Source organism: Quercus suber, unplaced genomic scaffold (genome assembly GCF_002906115.3).
Source record: "Quercus suber isolate HL8 unplaced genomic scaffold, Cork oak 2.0 scaffold_125, whole genome shotgun sequence".
Taxonomy (NCBI): Eukaryota; Viridiplantae; Streptophyta; class Magnoliopsida; order Fagales; family Fagaceae; genus Quercus; species Quercus suber.
The window spans coordinates 1,086,117-1,105,886 of NW_027069589.1; the positions used below are offsets into that span (position 1 = coordinate 1,086,117).

Below are 19,770 nucleotides of genomic sequence, written 5' to 3' on the forward strand. Positions count from 1 at the left end.
AAGGAATTTGATCTTTGAATAAGTTTCGATTAACTCTCCATTCAGTGTCTCAATTTCACATTTGGTCTCCTTGTATTGCATTAGAAGATTTCTATAATCTTGTTCTACTCTCTTCATCTTTTTAATGGCTACCTTAGCCACCTTAGCATATTCATTAGTCTTCTCAATGAGGTAATTGTATGTCTCTTGCAGTCCTACTATTCCTTTATCTTCTTCATCATCAGATTCCTCTACTATCCCTATTGACTCTAATTCAATGTGCTCACCAAGCTCTTCCACTAGCACACTCAAATCATTTGAAGATTCCACAGAAGCAATAGTCATGAATGTAGAGAAATTTCCCTCTCTGTTATAGCTTTCATCTGAATCTGAATTAAAGGAGTCTGAATCACTAAAAGTAGTGGCATACACCTTGCCCTTCCCTCTCAAATAACTTGGACACTCCCTCTTGAGATGTCTATGTCCATTGCATTCGAAGCATGTGATTCCTTGAGAGTATTAAGACTCCTTCCCCTCTTTCTTCTTGAAACCTTTTTCTCCTTTCTGGAATTTTGAAAATTTCCCTTCTCAGCAAACTTTCCATTCTTCTTGAACTTAAGAACTTTAGAAAATTCTTCACAACATATGCCATATCTTTATCGACCTCATCCTCATCCGATGAGTGTGAGCATCTATCCTCTCATTAATTGTCTTAAGAGCAAGGGATTTGCTCTTCCTTTGTGATGGCAATGACAGCTCATATGTTTGAAGTGAGCCAATTGATTCTTGAACTTTGATATCATCGAGATCCTTACTCTCTTCAATTGCAGTAACTTTCGCACGGAAGCTTTCCGGCAATGATCGAAGGATTTTCCTTATTATTTTTGAGTCCTCTGTCTTCTCACCCAAGTTGAACTTGCCAATAACCACCTCATTCAGCTTGCTATAGAATGAGTTAAATGAATCGTCTTCACTCATTTTCAGCTCATTAAATTGAGTGGTTAGCATTTGCAACTAAGTATCCTTCACCTTCTTCGTGCCTTCATAGTTGGTCTCCAATATCTCCCACACCTCCTTGGCAACTGTCATGTGTGGAATCCTGTGAAACTCATCTGGAGAAACACCACAAAAAATTGCATTCAAAGCTTTACTATTAGCGTTAGCTGTCGTAAGTGCTGCCTTATCCCAAGTGGATTTAGCAGCCTCCAGCCTAGTCCATCCTACTTCTACCGCATCCCAAATAGTATCATCAATTGAACACAAGAATGCCCTCATCCGAACTTTCCAAAAGGCATAGTTGCTACCATCAAAATATGGTGGAACATTTAAAAATTGAGACGGGTCCATCTCAAACGGGGTCAAGGATCGCACTAAGGTAATTAAACCACAGCTAGTGCACCTACTCTAATACCAATTGAAAGCTCAAAATGTGTTAAAACACAAGAGTGTTTAGAACCCCAAATTAAAGTTAGCTCGATAGATTTTACTCTAACTTAATACTGGTGGGAATAAGTAAATGCGAGGGATAAACAAACAAGTTATCTAACCTATAATCATTATAACACAACAGTAAAATGAAAGATAAAATAGTAGGGAAGAAGAATGCAAATACAAGATAATACGCCGATGTGTTATTGAAGAGAAATCCAAGAACTCGGCGAAAAACCTCTCGCCGCCCTCCAAGGTAACTGATCCACTAGACAATCATTGGGATACATGGGTTAGCAAGAGACCCTCAAGCCTAATCACCCGATGTACCTAAGCCCTCAACTCCTACTCAACAAGGTTCTCAAAACGTACCTTGTCTAGCTCTCCGAATCCCGCAATACTCCGATTGATCCGCCAAAGCCTGGCTTCTTCCAATGCTTTCCAGCAGCACCAAAACCTCACTTGACATCTGAAAGGTGTGATAATGTTTGGGCTATCAACCTCTCAATGGTATGGAATGGAGGGATGGAGTTAAGGAAAATCACAAGCAATTGTGTAGAGGATTGTGGTATAACAATCTCTAACTCTAAGGTTGTGGCTAGGGTTTTCTCAAAGCACTCTTCAACATTTTGGGTAATGGGGTATAAATAGTTAGGGCACAAAAGTGTGTATTAGAAATGACAGTCTCAAAACAGAATGGTTTCGCGGGTGTCTCGCGGGAAGGCCTTACCCCAAGCTACTCGCGAAACATAGCTGTCTCTATCGTCCTGACTCTTCCATTCCATCATGTGCAGGCAATGCTTCACTTCGCGGATGCTTAGTCCAGTCTACCGCAAAACAACTTTAGTCTTCATGCTTGAGTCTTCACAACTCTCTCTCTCTCTCTCACAACCTTACAATGAAATCCACAAATAATACAGGGTATAAAAGATTGAACATAATTAATCAAATTTGCAGGAATAAAAGCTAAAAAACATATATTGTAAATTACAACTTTACAGGTATTATTGCTTCTCTAGCCAATTAAGCATTAACTCTTCTTAATAAAGAAAAAAAAAAAAAAAAAAAACACAAGCACAACATTAACTTCACTCTCCTCCTCTCTTTTTCCTCTCTTGCATCTTTCTTTTTGCAGATTTACTTTCTGCCTCCACCATTGATTTTTTAAGTATGTCTTAAGGTACTAGAAAATTTTAGAAATACATGCCAAAGTCACTATTGTTTTAGAGAATGATTGTGAGACTGAGTAAGTTAGAGTACAACATGAATATAAATAAGTCTCTAAACAATAAGTAGACTCACAAAAAAAAAAAATCATAAATATTTCAAAACGTAATAATAGATTAAAAAAAAAGGTAATGTTAATGCCTTAAGGGTGGACTCATAAACGAACTACTAAAAATTCTAATTCAAGTGTGCATACGTATATAAAAGTAACTATAAAACAGGCCCCTTTGCTATTAGCTAATAGAAAATGAGCTTGATGTTTTGGCTATCTGTGTGTATACGATACTTAAGTTCATCCATTTTTGACAATTTTGATCTCCATAATAAATTTATGTGTACACTTAAGACATCAATTTGGAGGATTTTTTTTTTTTAAATAAAGTAATTAGTGAAGTTCCTTTTTCTTTTTTGGTAATCTTTGGATTGATAAAAATGTATGAGACTAACACAATCAGATAAATGAAATAAACAAAACTTGAACCTCCAAAGGAGGTATCGAGTACAAAATAAATTGTTCATGATCCTAATCCATATATATATATATATATATTAATAAGTAAAGTTAAAAGAAAATCCAATTAGATTTCAAATTGTAATTCAATTAGAGTCTAATTTTATGCCATATGTCTCATCTAATCTAAATTTTTAAATTTTTGTGCCAAGAGATTTTTTTTTTTTTTTTTTTTTTTTTTTGAGAATCTTTTGCCAAGAGAGTTAATTTAGTGTAAAAATTGAATTTCAATTAGAGTTTAATTTTGTGCTATGTGTCCTTTTAATCTAATTTTTTATTTAAATTTTTGTGCCGAGTGAGTTAATTCAATGTAGAAATCGAGTAGTCCAATATAAATAAACCTAAGTAATATATATATATATATATATTTATATTTATATTTATATATAAAACCAAATCTTAGATAAAATTTGATTAGAATCAAAATTAGATTTTGCCTTTGTTAGCTTTTCCTACAAATTAGATTATTCAGATTTTTGCCATTATTTTATTTTGAACTAATGAGTATATTTTTTTTTATACTATTTCTATTTAGATATTTTGTATGTGAAGATCTTGAATGTTACAAATTGTAATTGAGATAAAAAAAATCCTATGCACTTATCCAATCAATTTAGGAGGTACTATTAAACCAATTTATTCTTTTATTTTTTGTTATATTTAGTAGAATTTCACAAATAGTGATAGTAAATTGATATTGTATATGTAGTGTTCAATAGTAATTTTCAAAATTATGACTCAACCAATATCATTAAAATTGTAAGGAAAAATCATTTTAGTATCTCCAAATATTTTGGTCGAACTAATGTCCTATATATATAATAACCTAAACTAACATCAATAATATCATTACAATTCATTGTTACTGTGCATAAGCACGAGTTACATACTAGTAGTCAATAATGCATCTACACTCTTGTTTTCTTCTATGAAGGCATGCTTTGTCGGCTTACAAGCACATTCAGTTCAATTTCCAAATTAAAAAAACGCTATGGAATTTGCAAGTTGTAGTCCATGATTCATCCTCTAAATAAAGTCAAATTTTCACACAAATACAACCTTCTTACAATAAATTCTTTTGGAGGAGAAATCCACAACCATCAACATGGGATTCTAAAATGGGGTCAATGCTGTCTGTGTCGATTAAAAACTATTGCTACTACAGGCAAATTCATCCTCCAAAGCCAATTTCTCACATAGTGACAAACCCAGTGACCAAATTGATGCCTGAGGCCCCGGGACCACCACCCCAGTCATATCCAAGTTGCCTAATTTGAACAATCCATTATCCAAAAATAAGAGGTTGCCATTTACCGCAATTTTTTCAACAGAGCTGAGATTGTCGGTGGAAACTAGGGAGTGCTTTGGAAGAAGAGTTGTGCTAGTGTCACATAAAATAATACAATTTATACCACAATTTGTTTATGTGGCGAGTTGTGAGTGGTAGAGAGGTAACATCATCACCTCTCTACCATTCACAACTCGCCACATGGGCGAGTTACAGTATAAATTGTGTTATTTTATGTGGCATAAGCGTTATTCCTGGAAGAATAGATTGGATGATTTGACATTTCTGTTCAACCAAATACTTTACAATGCCCATCAAGTAAAGATTTATTTATTTATTTATTTATTTTAATTCAATAGTAGTGGGGTTGAACATGAACCATATCCAACAAAAATACCGTAATTAAGGTGTCTATTGAAATATAAAGCTCTTGATAGGAAAAGAATATTTTAAGGTAAGTACAATCTATGAAGCAAAGCTAAACAAATCAATTTATTTCCATCCGTGTTCCTTATGATGAAAGACATTCTATTGCATTCCATGAAAATCTGAGTACAAATACATCATAGCCCGAAGACATTAATCATAATCGCATTTAACTTGCCATGTCCAGCCATTCTTATAAAGGAAGGCCAAATTAAGCTAATTCATTCAACAAGATGCCCAATTAGTTAGAGCATTCACATTAATTTGTATATAATAGAAAAAAGTGTAAAATTTACACAATTTTACCTTAAAATAACCAACATCAATCTGTGTATAATTATGTAAATATATATATAAGAGTGGATGATGATTGTTGTATGTAAAAAAAGATAAACAATTAAATAAATAATAATAATAATAATAATAATAAAGGAGGAGATCTTACGCTCTTACAAATAGATTTTTATTCATTGAAAATTTTGCAATATCGTAAAAAAATAACCAATAGATTCAAGATGCCGATCACACTTGGCGGATACATCGATACATATTTAAATTGCAATCATACGATATTGATATTTTGAATTTGAACTTTGAAGCTTTTTTTTTTTTTTTTTTACTAGATAAGTGCGGGGGATAGAACCCCGAATAACAGGTTACAAAAGAACCCGAGTGCCACTTGGCTATGAGGCCATTGGCTAAACTACGAAGCATTACATCACACTAATATTCATTAGCAGATACAATTGCATGACAAAAATATGGAAACTACGTGTGCCTCCTTCCTAAGTTGACTTTATTGTATAACCACAATTTTTTTTTTTTTTTTTACTTTTTTTTGACAAAATTTGTCTTTTTTTCAGTTTAGGTCATTTTTTTGAGTAACTCTTAAGTACTCCTAGAGCATAAAAAATGGTGCTTCATCATCTCACATTCATGGTGGGGTCTACTCATTAAATTCATGATAAGATCTACCATAAATGTGAGAGAAGGAAGTACCATTTCACTATACTCCAAGACTACTTAAAAATTTTCCTTTTTTCAGTTCTGTAGATACTATTTGGTATTTTTATGATTTTTTCTGACAGATTTTTTGGTCTTTTTTGCACTTAACAAGCACCGCTTTGCTTCTTTTTTTTTTTTTTTTTTTTCGGTGAGAAAGTAACAAGCACCGCTTAATGCTTGTTAACATTCCCCGACAATATATTTCACATTTAGCATGTGTCAATATCATAAACCTGTAATTAAGGGTTTGGGTCCCACTATGGAATATAAAAAGAATGCCCTCTGCATCAGTTGAATATCAATGAAATTATCAACCTGGTCGTTTTCATATATATTCCGGAACAGAGAATATTTGGCTAAGCAACCTTTAAAAGATGCCAGTTCCACTGGTAGACCATATTGCATATGCAACTTTATCAATTTTTTTATTAGTTATGTCATTTTGTAATTATACTCAGGTTAAATAATATATTATAAATTAGTTTAAAACACTAATATTATTATTTTGTGTGTTCTAATAAGTATTAATGCTTATTAAAAATAAAAATCAGCATTTTTAATAAGCAAACATGTAACATGCCCATAATATGAAATGACCTATATGGTCCTGGTTCCAATTTTATCGGATGTCCCCCAAGGGACATATGGTCCTGGTTGATCAAACTGGTCTAATTCATTATATACATGGACAATATGTGCACCCGCCGGGATAGACAAAGGGGAAATGGAGAAGGGGATAAAGGGAAGGTTATAAAGGAAGAATATTTTTACAAAGATAAAGCAACTTAAAATGCACCTAGGATTTACTTTCGAACTGTTGCTGGGTTCAGCAGCTCTCTGCACCCACCTGATATATACACGCTGAGATATTAAATAAGAATCCATTTTACTTCTGGAACACACTAGCAATAAGTAGTATAGCTTGTCAACTTTGATAATCAGCTGAGCATGGTTGGATGCCCAGTTTGGAGCATCCTCTTGATCATGTCCATTCCAAATGCAGAATCTGATGAACTGGCCAATGGCAGCACAACATAAACTCAGCGCTCTAATCATGAGCTTGAGAGAAACTTCCTAATAGAAATTATTAGAATTTAGAAGAAACAACACCCTCTTAACAAAAGCAAGAATAATGCATTAAGGGTAGTCGATCAATGTTATCTGACCCCATGCTCATGATTCTAAATACATTTGTTGCACAAAGATGCAGCTTATTTGTTCAGAAGAACAGTTTTTGTTATATGTAATAGAATTTTATTAACAAAAGAAAGCTCTAAACGAAGAGCTTCCTAAAAATTACAACCAAGTCTGTTCACAAGAACAGTAACAAAGTATCAGCAGCATAGACCTAAGCTTGACCTTGTTATCAACTAAAGGATAGCTTGCCAAGAGCCAACCTGATGGTACTGAAGCATGTATGGTTTCCATAGGTAGAATAGGCCGTATACAGAATACTATTTAAATTAAAAGTAAATAATCCATGCCAAATTAAAATACATTTAACGAGATATACACGTTAGAAATATAGTCTCATGTTTATTACTTTGATTCTTTGGCTATTGTAAGAAAGAAACATATTAAATTAGCAATTTAGAAAACATTTTTGAGTTTAAAAAGAAAATACTTAATAAGGAATTACATCAGGTGCACCAACGTCTGGAAAGGTTTGCTTAATCAATATGCATTAATTTGGCCAACTCAAAATAGGAAAGACATCAAGAAAGAAACTGATTTCTATTAACACACTTAAATCAACATTTAATAATAATATTGTAATCACCACTGCGCACCCTCGATGCGATGGTCATTCTACAATATAAGTGTTTATGGAGTGAGGGGTGAGAGTCGGAGTTTAAGTTTTTAGGAGGAAGTTTCACACACATATACATTTAAATTAGATTAGAGTAGAGTTTCTATTTTTTTTTATAATACTAAGTATTTTAACACACACACATGAGGAGAGGGAGAGAAGGTTTTTTAAAGAAATTTATAGTGGTTATATCCAAAAGGGTCTCATAGAGTTTCTATTTTGTATAAAAAAATAATAATATTTTAATCTTTATATATAAAAATATTCCAACAATGGTTAGTTTCAAAAGTGAGTTAATATGTCTCAAAAAAAAAAAAAAAAAAAGGGCGGGGGGGGGGGGGGGGGGGGGGGGGGGGGGGGAAGTGAGTTAATAAGGTGTAAAGGAAAAGAAGGGCCAGAGTAAGAGATAAGGAACTCAAGAAGTGAATGGTCCTTAACCACTTGGATGGACTAAAAAAAGAGGCATGTTGATGTGGAATTCTTACAAGTGAAGGCACTGCAATTTGCAAAGCAGCGCCCCCACCACCACCACCCCCCCCCCCCCCCCCCTTCTCTCAAAACCACACATATACATAAAAAAAAAAAAAAAAAAAATTATTCGGATAGGATTTATTTTGGCTTCATCAAAGTGCATCAATTTTCCTCTAACTATGCACAAACTGTGATGCAGAATTTGCACCACTATCTGCAAATACAAAAAATTAATAAAAAAATAAAAAATAAATTTTTTTTTCAATTTATTACATATTGTTCATTTAAAGTTGCAATGTCTATTGAATATTATATATTGTTCATTTAAAGTTGCAATGTCTATTGGATAGTATAGTATGTTGTTATTTATTTTATTGCTATTTTTTATGATTGAATAGTATTTTGAATAATTGCTACATGTAGCAAACAACGTGTGTGCATGTATATATATACATACATATATCCTTTAAAATTTCAAATTTAATAGTCTTTCCGTGCATTGCATGGATTAGCAACTAGTATTAAAAAAAAATGAACAAACTGCACTTGTTATGACTTATGATGTTATATATAGTTAAAAAATATTTATAATTTTTTTGATCAACCATGTATAAAACCATTATTTATTTATTTATTTATTTAAGAATTCTAAAAATTCTGGAGTCCAGACAGTCATTAACTTCTCACTAATTGATCCATATTGTTTAAAAACATATTCATACTTGTTGATGCTAATTAAATATCACATCTGTTTTCTCTCCAAAAAAAAAAATTTATATATATATATATATATATCTCACACCTGTTGTGATGGCGCTGTATTGCTCTTTACTAGGTACTGATGTAGAAGAGGTCAGTGACTGCTTAAAAAAATTTTAAACGTGAAACCTAATCTTTTAGTGCATAGGCTAAAAGAATTTTCTATAAATTTAAAACATTCATTTGACTTTTTTTTTTTTGGTGAAGTTCATTTGACTTTCACTTGTTTCGAAAGTGTCATTGTTATTTATTCGAGTCCAAATTTTCTATCTCATTTTATACTCCATCAATAAAAATATGTCACATGGCTAACAATTAAATTAACTCCTACCATTATGCCTTTCCTAATTTCAATTACCTAAAATAAACAAAAGTAAATAAAAACCCAACCCATCTCTACCACTACCAACACTACCAGCGCCTCAATTACCACCTTCACACTACCACCCAAAAATAAAATCCAAATCCAAGAACACAACAATAGTGCGAGTGCGAAAGAACCGTCCAAATCAAAGAAACCAAACCCACAAATCAGAAACAACAAGAGCAAGTGAAGGCTCCAATTTGCGCAACACCCACAAATCCCTTTTTCTCATCAATAAAGCTACGGACCTACAATTTTAATTAATTTTTCTGTTGAGCTCAGTTTTCCTTTAGTTACACAATAACGTGAAGGCCTTTGTTCAAGTATTGTCTCTAGCTGAAGAAAATACTATGTGGGTTATATTGGTAGTTCAAATAGTGAGATGATGGTTGGTGGGTTTGAAAGAGATGGTGAGATTGATTTGGATTTAAAGAACAGTGAGGCGGTGGTAGTGTTGATTTTGCAAATTAGTGAGGTGATGGTGCAGACCAGGTGATGGTGGCTTGCCGTGACCGGAAACGTTGATAGTGCCGGCGGCTGGTGCCAGAGAAGGATGGTGATAGAGGTGGGGGAATAGTTTGGTTGTTTGGTTGATGGCACCGGCGCTGGTAGTGTTGGGGATGGGTTGGGTTTTTATTTACATTTGTTTATTTTAGGTAATTGAAATTAGGAAAGGCATAATGGTAGGAGTTAATTTAATAGATAACCATGTGACATGTTTTTATTAGCAGATAATAGAATGAGACAGAGAGAAAGAGATAGAGGATTTGAACTCTCTATAAGATGCATATTGAAGTATTTTGCAAGATTATGTCAATAATGTCTTTTCATTTTCTTAAATTATTTGATTATTTGTATATATTTAGAAAGTTTAAATTAATTTGTTTGACACATTAATTAGAATTGCTGTTTATGGCTTAGAATGTTTAATATAAAAAAATAATAATAAATTAACATGTATTTATGACACATTAAGTAATAGACTTCCTTGATTCTCAAAAAAAAAAAGTAATAGACTACCTTACTGGAAGATTACCCACACCTCGTGGCTGGCCTTATTATACATAAGCAGCTGATGTTGTGACCATTACTCTTTTGTGCCGTTGTAGTTTGCAAACTAACAAGCGTTGGTGTTTGTATTTTCCTGGACCTATGATCACTGAGTTGGTTTGGTCTTCCACAGGAACGTACTCTTTCTCATGCTCTGTTTTCATATCAATACAAATTATTAACAATATTTTATCTTCTTTCGTCAAAAAAGTAATAGACCGATAGTAATTGGATACCAAGTAATAAATAAGATTTGAATTAAATTTTAAAAATATATAATTAATGACTAATTTCAATGTAAAATAAATGGTTAGTCAATGTTTTAAACAAACAAGGAAATGTTTTTAGACAATATTTGCCTCACACAAGAGTTGCTAATGGATTATTGTAAAATTGACCCTGTAATACAATCAAGCAAAAATAATGTAAAAATGGAAAGTTTATTTACTTATTTATGAGTAGTTTAAGGAAAAAGTCAAAATTACCATTAAAAAAAAGTGTCAATTTAAAATTCCATCAATGAAAAAAAAAAAAACCCCTTAAAAACCAAGTTCAGGTTGGGTATAGATATTCATGGATAAAAAATCCGATTAATAATTGGATATGGGTACTAATCAGATATCCACAAGTAAAATTTTCGGGTTGGGTTTGGGATGCCTGACTCAATCCTAGTCCATGGCTATCCCTACAGCTTAACACATCAATATGGAGGATTTTATAAAAAAAATAAAAGAATTTTTTTTTTTTGTTATTTTTGGGTTGATAAAAAATTTATGAGACTAACAGTCTACACAATCAGATAAATCAAATCAACAAAAGTTTGAACCTCCAAAGGAGGGTATCGAGTCCGAAACAAATTGTTCATGATCCTTATTAGTCAATGCATCTACACTCTTGTTTTCTTCTATGAAGGCATGCTTTGTTTGCTTACAAGAAATTTCTTGGAGGAGAAATCCACAATTATCAACATGGGATTTCTAAAAACGGGATGAATGTTGTCTGTTTTGATTAAAACTATTAACTACTACAAGCAAATTCAATTTCCAAATTAAAAAACGCTATGGAATTTGCAAGCTGAAGTCCATGATTCATTCTCTAATAAATTCAAATTTTCAAATTCCATCAATGAAAAAAAAAAAAAAAAACCCTTAAAAACGAAGTTCAGGTTGGGTATAGATATTCATGGATAAAAAATCCGATTAATAATTGGATATGGGTACTAATCAGATATCCAGAGGTAAAATTTTCGGGTTGGGTTTGGGATACCCGACTCAAACCTAGTCCATGGCTATCCCTACAACTTAACACATCAATTTGGAGGATTTTATAAAAAAAATAAAAGAAAATTTTTTTTTTGTTATTTTTGGGTTGATAAAAAAGTTATGAGACTAACAGTCTAACACAATCAAATAAATCAAATCAACAAAACTTTGAACCTCCAAAGGAGGGTATCGAGTCCGAAACAAATTGTTCATGATCCTTATTAGTCAATGCATCTACACTCTTGTTTTCTTCTATGAAGGCATGCTTTGTTTGCTTACAAGAAATTTCTTGGAGGAGAAATCCACAATTATCAACATGGGATTTCTAAAAAAGGGATGAATGTTGTCTGTTTTGATTAAAACTATTAACTACTACAAGCAAATTCAATTTCCAAATTAAAAAACGCTATGGAATTTGCAAGCTGAAGTCCATGATTCATTCTCTAATAAATTCAAATTTTCACATAAATACAAACTGCTTATGGAGCAGAAATCCACAACCATCAACATGGGATTCTAAAATGAGGTCAATGTTGTCTGTTTTGATTAAAAACTATTACTACTACAGGCAAATTCAATTCAATTTCCAAATTGCAAATTGCAAAAGGCAATGGAATTTGCAAGCTGTAGTCCATCGTCAAAGGCCAATTTCTCACATAGAGACAAACCCAGCGACCAAAATTCGAATTGATGTCTAATAAGACCACCACTCCTGTCATACCCAAGTTGTCTAAAGCAGCAGCGGCTCCAGATTATTTTATAGAGGTTCAATAAGAAACATAAATTATACAAAATTTTAAACAAAAGATAAATGAAATATATCAACATCACCAAAAAAAAAAAATCTTTAATACATAAAGTTTTACAATTGTCTTTTACAATTTTTCGTATTTTGAAATTATTGCGTGATATTTTCATTATCAATCCTACTAGTTACATATGTTTTAAAGTAAATAGTTAAGCAATCATTCATCCACTAATGACTGAATTATTTAAAATTTCTTAAGATTTACATGAGTTTTTTCTAAGGTTTAAGATTAGCAAATTCTACTTTTGTTGTTGGGCTAATTAAATTTTTTTTTCCCATATTTTAGATCAAATTGAATTATTATTAAGATTTTTCTTTGTGTTTAAAAAGGTCAAGATATTGTTAAGATGCTTATATTTAAGTTTATTTCAGTTGGATTTAAGGTTAGGATGTTCAAATTTTTATTTTAAGTTTCAAAACAGGAAAAATAAAATAAAAAATATTTTAATAATTTGTTTTTGTTCAATTTAGGGGGTTCATTTGAACCCCTTGGCTCCAAGTGGAGTCGCCGGTGGCCTAAAGAACAATCTGTATTTAATTTGAACCATCCTAATAAATAAGAGTTTGCCATTTACCACAATTTTTTTCAACAGTCCTACGATTGTCGGTGGAAACTAACAAGGGAGTGCTTTGGAAGAATTCAAATCAGATTGGATGATTTGACATTTTCATTAAACCAGCTCCACGACGCCCATCTGCTTAATTTGATTAAAACTATAACTATTACAAGCAAATCCACAATCATCTCCAAGTTTTTACATGTATACAACCTAATTATAAAAACTTGTAAAAGAAAATGATAAAATTTTATATATTTACGTGTTTTTTTTTTTAAATTTTCTTCCTTATGTCTATAATTTTATATATTTAAATTCTTTTTTAATTAATTTTTTTTAATTTAAGTTTTTTTTATGACTACTTAAATTTTTTTTTTTAAGATATCGTGTCACAGCTTTTACTAGTCTTACTTAGACTTATTATTATCATAATTTTTTTATTTATCACTAACCATCTATCATATAAGTGGTTTTAAATTTTTTTTATGTCTATAATCTTTCTCATAAAAATAAGAAAGGGTCGCATTCAATGATCCATGATTAAAAGCAAACGGAAAAAAGAAAAAGCTAGAAGGTAATCTTTTAAACAACATAGCAATTTACCATAATTGAGATTCCTTGACCTTTATTACAAATATTTTCTCTTTATTTTGCTGAATAAATCTACTCATCAGTCAAGGACCATTTGCATGTCCAACACTCCAACTTCACCCAACATTTTTACTTTACTTTTACTTTGTGAAGCTTTAATGGTTGGCCTAAGAAAGACGATGATATCTGCCAGCAACTTCCAATAACCATTGGCAAAGTTCACTGGGTTTTGAGAGCATCACCATATGCCCAGCTTCCCTAATTAAAATCACTTCTTTTGGGGGGCTGTCCTCGATTATCAAGCGTTGGAAATCCTCTTTCATCACTTCATCTTCTTCGCAAACTATAAAAACCCGATCAATTGACCCATACTTCTCTTCTGTTAACATACCCTCCTTAGAAAAGTCTTCCATAAACAATCCATTTGGCCTTATCAACACTTTAGCCAATTCCAAATCCTGTACGCAAGTCAACCATATAAGTAGTACGAATAATATAGTACAATATTTTGGCTGATTCCAAATACCCCTCTCTCTCTCTCTGACATTAATTGTACTTCATTTAAGTTTCATTTTAGTCCTTTTAACTTTATTCGTTTTCAATGTAATCTTTTCATCCAATTCACACAATCAAGTTCACCAAAACAACTTGTTTCTCAAAAAATAAAATAAAAATTTAAAAATTTAAAAATAAAATAAAAAAGTTTACCAAAACAACTTCGTTTGGAAAGTAAAAAAAAACACTCTAAAATTAAGTATTAGAAAAGTATGAATTTGCTTGTAAAGCTTACCTCTGATTGACAGTGGGCGTACACCTTGGTTCTCATATAATCCGGGCCAAATAATAACGAATCTAAAGATAATTGGCAATCCATTGTGGATTCTTTTGGGGTCCTTTTGAAATACTGATTTGTGGTACCCAACACCAAAGCAGAAGATAATGAAGTGAGTAAACAAAATAGCAGTTCTATAAAGCAGTCAAATGAAATATTAGGAATTGGGGAAGAAACTTTTTACTTCTTGGATGAGAGTTAGCGGTGGAGATTTGAAGTCTGGCATATAGGCTGTGACAAAAACTCCGAGTGAAACTTTTTCTGGGAAGCTTTCCATGGCTAGAGAGATACAAAGGCCGGCATAGCTATGACCAACCAAAATCACAGACTCACCTTGAGGGAGAGAGGCCATGAACTCCATCAACGGGTGCACGTAGTCCCAAATAGAAGTGATCTCACTTAGCTGTTTGGGGTTGATCCCACAAGCACCAAGGTCCAAAGCAGTGACACGGTGACCAGCTTGTTTGAGCAGAGCGATAAGCCTGTACCAACACCAAGACCCATGGCAAACGCCATGAACTAAAACAAAGTGCTTCACATCATCTCCCATTGTCGTTTTTCTAGGTTTTTTTTTTCTTAGTTGGGGCTGACTCTTTTTCTGGGTTTATATATATGGATTTGAAGCCATATGGGAAATAAAATATAATAGAATATAAGGTCTAAAAAATATTTGATGGTATACATAAATTAAAAAAAAAAAAAAAAAAAAGTAAGAGAGAAAGACACACGATATTTCCATAGTAATTTCACAACAAATTTTAAGTAGAAGTTATCATTAGTTGTTATGGATGGACAAAAAAGAAATTTAAGCTATATATATATATATTGGGAAGAAACTATAGGTTTAAATTAGAATCAATAACAACTTACCAATTATAATTTGTTGTAAAAATAATGTAAAAATATTATGGATATAATACGTCTAAAAAAACATACAATGGTAAATTCAAAGGTTGGACCTTTTTTTGGGACAATAACAGTTTAGTCTTTCCTAAAATTTTATAATAAAAAATAAAAATTTTTTTTTTTTTTTTTTTTGACTCTTAAACCAGCCAAGTAAAAAGTTTTGAATTTTTCCTAGATATTTCAAACACCACAGCCAATTTTTAAGAAGGAAAAATTATTAAACATGATGTCTATTTTGTTATGAATAATTGTTACTACAAATGGTTTACAAATTAATGTGAGTCTAAATCTTTTGTCTCATTTTTCCTGCTCCACTCTATACTCCACCAATAAATATTTACCATGTGTTCACCTAATTAATTAAATATTACTATTAATTAATAACTGTAGTATTAATAAGTCAATAAATTAATAACCGTAGTATTAATAAGTCATTAATACTACGGTCATTAATACTACGGTTATGACTTATTAATAAATTACTATAGCTATTAATTTATTGACTTATTAATACTACATTTATTAATTAATAATAGTATTTAATTAATTAGGTGAACACGTGGCAAGTATTTATTAGTGCAGTATAGAGTGGAGCAAGAAAAGTGGAACAAAAGATTTAGACTCAATTAAGATAGCCATGAATGTGAATTTCATTGATGTTACACCAATGATATAATAAAAATTAAAAATCTAAATATTTTTAGTTATGGGTTTAAAAATTGACACTTCATCGCACATAACATCCCTATACAATTATGTAACCGCGTAAGAGCATTCTTAAACAAGTTTAACCACCCAATATTTTTTTAATTAAATGTAAATTTTAATAAATTTACTATTGGATTACATTATTTTTGTATATTCTTCATACTTAAAAAATTTTTAAAAAATAATTCAAGATCAATAACCATGTTATCAATCAATTGTTTAAATTTAAATTTTTATAGTTTAAAATAATACATAAAATATGAGGTTATGGATCAAATCGTAAATTATATCTAATTGGTATTAAAATTGACATGCATGTTAAGAACATATAGTACGTGTAATTCAACGGTTGGATTTTCAAAATATGAATTCAATAACAAGTTATTAAGTAGTGTAATATTACTTAGGTTACGTTTAGTACTTTGAATATTATGACGGGAATTATAATCTTTATTACTAAAAATAAAATGTATTGTAATATAAAAACTAAACCTATTCATAAGTTTGGTTATGAGTTATAACATTAGAATAAAGTTTAAGATTTATTTTAGGAAATAGCTTCTCATACAATTATATCTCCTTAAAATTTGTTATTTTTTAAATTTAAGAGCGATGTGTTATTTTTTATAATTTTTTATTTTTATAATTGTTAAATGTATATGTAAAGTTTGTTTGTTGTACTTACTAAAGAATAGCTAATACAACATTTTCAAAGAAAAATATTTATTCCTCATTTTGAAGAATAGCTAATAATAAGGAATTATTATTTCTTGCAATAAAAATATAACCAAACTAAAGAATAGTAAAATCGTAGGAATAACTATTATATTATAGTCTATCAAACATACCCTTAGAGTTACACCAAATATAACTTTTTTTTTTTTTTTTAAAGCCAGAACCAATCGATTTCATTAAATTAGAAAACTAGCAGCCAATTACAACTCATCCGCCATTGGCGGAGGATCCTCCTCCAACCAAATAATTTCATTATCAATTAATCTAGCAAATCTAGCCAATGCATGAGCAACACTATTTGTATTGCACCTAACACAATTAGATGAAAAGGACATGAACCCCGCAGCCAAACACCATATGTCTTCGTATATTAAGCCAAGTCTTGAAAGGTCTGGTTGAGCTTGAGAAATCATCTTCAGCACCATAGCATTATTAACCTCCAAAATAATCTTTGTGAAACCTATAAATCCAAAGGTTGGACTTTTTTTTTGGGACAATAACAGTTTGGTCTTTCCTAAAATTTTATAATAAAAATTAAAAATTAAAAAATTAAAAAAAAAAAACTGAGAATTTGGTCGGTTCATTTAAGTTTTGAATTTTTCCTAGATATTTCAAACACCAAAGCCAATTTTTAAGAAGGAAAAATTATTAAACATGATGTCTATTTTGTTATGAATAATTGTTACTACAAATGGTTTACAAATTAATGTGAGTCTAAATCTTTTGTCTCATTTTTCTTGCTCCACTCTATACTCCACCAATAAATATTTGCCATGTGTTCACATAATTAATTCAATACTACTATTAATTAATAACTGTAGTATTAATAAGTCATTAATACTACGGTTATTAAATTAATAACCGTAGTATTAATAAGTCATTAATACTACGGTCATTAATACTACGGTTATGACTTATTAATAAATTACTACAGTTATTAATTTATTGACTTATTAATACTACAGTTATTAATTAATAGTAGTATTTAATTAATTAGGTGAACACGTGGCAAGTATTTATTAGTGGAGTATAGAGTGGAGCAAGAAAAGTGGAACAAAAGATTTAGACTTAATTAAGGGAGTCCAAATCTTCTGTCCCACTTTTCTTACTCCACTCTATACTCTACCAATAAATACTTGCCACGTGATACTATTAATTAATAACTGTAGGATTAATAAGTCAATAATGATAATATTTAATTAATTAGGTGAATAGGTGGTAAGTATTTATAGGTGGAGTATAGAGTGGAGCAGGAAAAGTGGGATAGAAGATTTAGACTCCAATTAAGGTAGCCATGAATGTGAATTTCATTGATGTTACACCAATGATATAATAAAAATTAAAAATCTAAATATTTTTCGTTATGGGTTTAAAAATTGACACTTCATCGCACATAACATCCCTATACAATTGTGTAACCGTGTAAGAGCGTTCTTAAACAAGTTTAACCACCCAATATTTTTTTAATTAAATGTAAATTTTAATAAATTCACTATTGGATTACATTATTTTTGTATATTCTTCATACTTAAAAAATTGTAAAAAAATAATTCAAAATCAATAACCATGTTATCAATCAATTGTTTAAATTTAAATTTTTATAGTTTAAAATAATACATAAAATATGAGGTTATGGATCAAATTGTAAATTATATCTAATTGGTATTAAAATTGACATGCATGTTAAGAACATATAGTACGTGTAATTCAACGGTTGAATTTTCAAAATATGAATTCAATAACAAGTTATTAAGTAGTGTAATATTACTTAGGTTACGTTTAGTACTTTGAATATTATGACGGGAATTATAATCTTTATTACTAAAAATAAAATGTATTGTAATATAAAAACTAAACCTATTTATAAGTTTGGTTATGAGTTATAACATTAGAATAAAGTTTAAGATTTATTTTAGGAAATAGCTTCTCATACAATTATATCTCCTTAAAATTTGTTATTTTTTAAATTTAAGAGCGATGTGTTATTTTTTATAATTTTTTATTTTTATAATTGTTAAATGTATATGTAAAGTTTGTTTGTTGCACTTACTAAATAATAGCTAATACAACATTTTCAAAGAAAAATATTTATTCCTCATTTTGAAGAATAACTAATAATAAGGAATTATTATTTCTTGCAATAAAAATATAACCAAACTAAAGAATAGTAAAACCGTAGGAATAACTATTATATTATAATCTATCAAACATACCCTTAGAGTTACACCAAATGTAACTTTTCTTTTTTTTTAAAGCCAGAACCAATCGATTTCATTAAATTAGAAAACTAGCATCCAAATACAACTCATCCGCCATTGGCGGAGGATCCTCCTCCAACCAAATAATTTCATTATCAATTAATCTAGCAAATCTAGCCAATGCATGAGCAACACTATTTGTATTGCACCTAACACAATTAGATGAAAAGGACATGAACCCTGCAGCCAAACACCATATGTCTTCGTATATTAAGCCAAGTCTTGAAAGGTCTAGTTGAGCTTGAGAAATCATCTTCAGCACCATAGCATTGTTAACCTCCAGAATAATCTTTGTGAAACCTGCATCAATGGCAAACTCAAGCGCTTTACGACAAGCCATGACTTCCACCTCCTCACTATCTCGCACAGCACCTCCCCTCACAACTATAGCTGCCATGACTTCGCCTTTGTCATTCCTAATCACAGCCCCATAACCCGATGAAGCACCACCATCAAAACAAGCCCCGTCAAAATTTAGCTTGAAAAACGAACCTGGTGGATGCTGCAATGTCTGATGCGCTGGAGCATGAATCGGATCAAGTACCCTCAGATGATCTTGTGCATCCACAAACTCCCTCAAATAATCCACTGCGTGCTGGGCCAACTTCGAAGGATGCTGAAACGCACCTCCATGCATGACTGTGTTTCTCTAATGCCATATCTACTAGCAAATAACCCAGAACAAGTTCCATTCCTCCGATAAAAGCTTCGCCATAAGGCCTATGACCAGCTGCACAAAATCATTTTGTTCCGAACAGGATTTTTGAAGCCTTCCTAAACTCCCAGCCCAAACAT

At 31.2% G+C, this 19,770-nt stretch overlaps 2 protein-coding genes across 3 annotated transcripts; both read right to left on the minus strand.

Annotated features, from left to right (window-relative positions):
- Positions 1 to 13,525: 13,525 nt before the first annotated feature.
- On the minus strand, positions 13,526 to 14,976 carry LOC112033096 (methylesterase 10). Of its 2 annotated transcripts, XM_024065877.2 has the most exons (4): positions 14,702 to 14,976; positions 14,553 to 14,599; positions 14,327 to 14,440; positions 13,526 to 13,994 (listed from the first exon to the last, which is right to left on the minus strand). In XM_024065877.2, exons 1-4 carry the CDS (start codon positions 14,916 to 14,918, stop codon positions 13,704 to 13,706), a joined length of 669 nt encoding a protein of 222 aa, XP_023921645.1. In that variant the 5' UTR covers positions 14,919 to 14,976; the 3' UTR covers positions 13,526 to 13,703. The 2 variants fall into 2 exon arrangements, with proteins under 2 accessions (XP_023921645.1, XP_023921644.1); XM_024065876.2 differs by having other exon boundaries at positions 14,553 to 14,974.
- A 4,015-nt stretch (positions 14,977 to 18,991) lies between these two features.
- LOC112033098 (uncharacterized) lies at positions 18,992 to 19,612 on the minus strand. The gene has a single exon (XM_024065880.2). The coding sequence runs from the start codon at positions 19,610 to 19,612 to the stop codon at positions 18,992 to 18,994; it is 621 nt and encodes a 206-aa protein (XP_023921648.2).
- Positions 19,613 to 19,770: the final 158 nt, after the last annotated feature.

Coding starts and splice junctions, on each gene's coding strand:
- LOC112033096 (XM_024065876.2), bottom strand. CDS start 14,918: ATGGGAGATGATGTGAAGCACTTTGTTTTAGTTCATGGCGTTTGCCAT. Junction 14,441..14,552: donor CGCTAACTCTCATCCAAGAA/GTAAAAAGTTTC, acceptor ACCACAAATCAG/TATTTCAAAAGGACCCCAAA. Junction 13,995..14,326: donor ACGCCCACTGTCAATCAGAG/GTAAGCTTTACA, acceptor ACTTGCGTACAG/GATTTGGAATTGGCTAAAGT.
- LOC112033098 (XM_024065880.2), bottom strand. CDS start 19,612: ATGCATGGAGGTGCGTTTCAGCATCCTTCGAAGTTGGCCCAGCACGCA.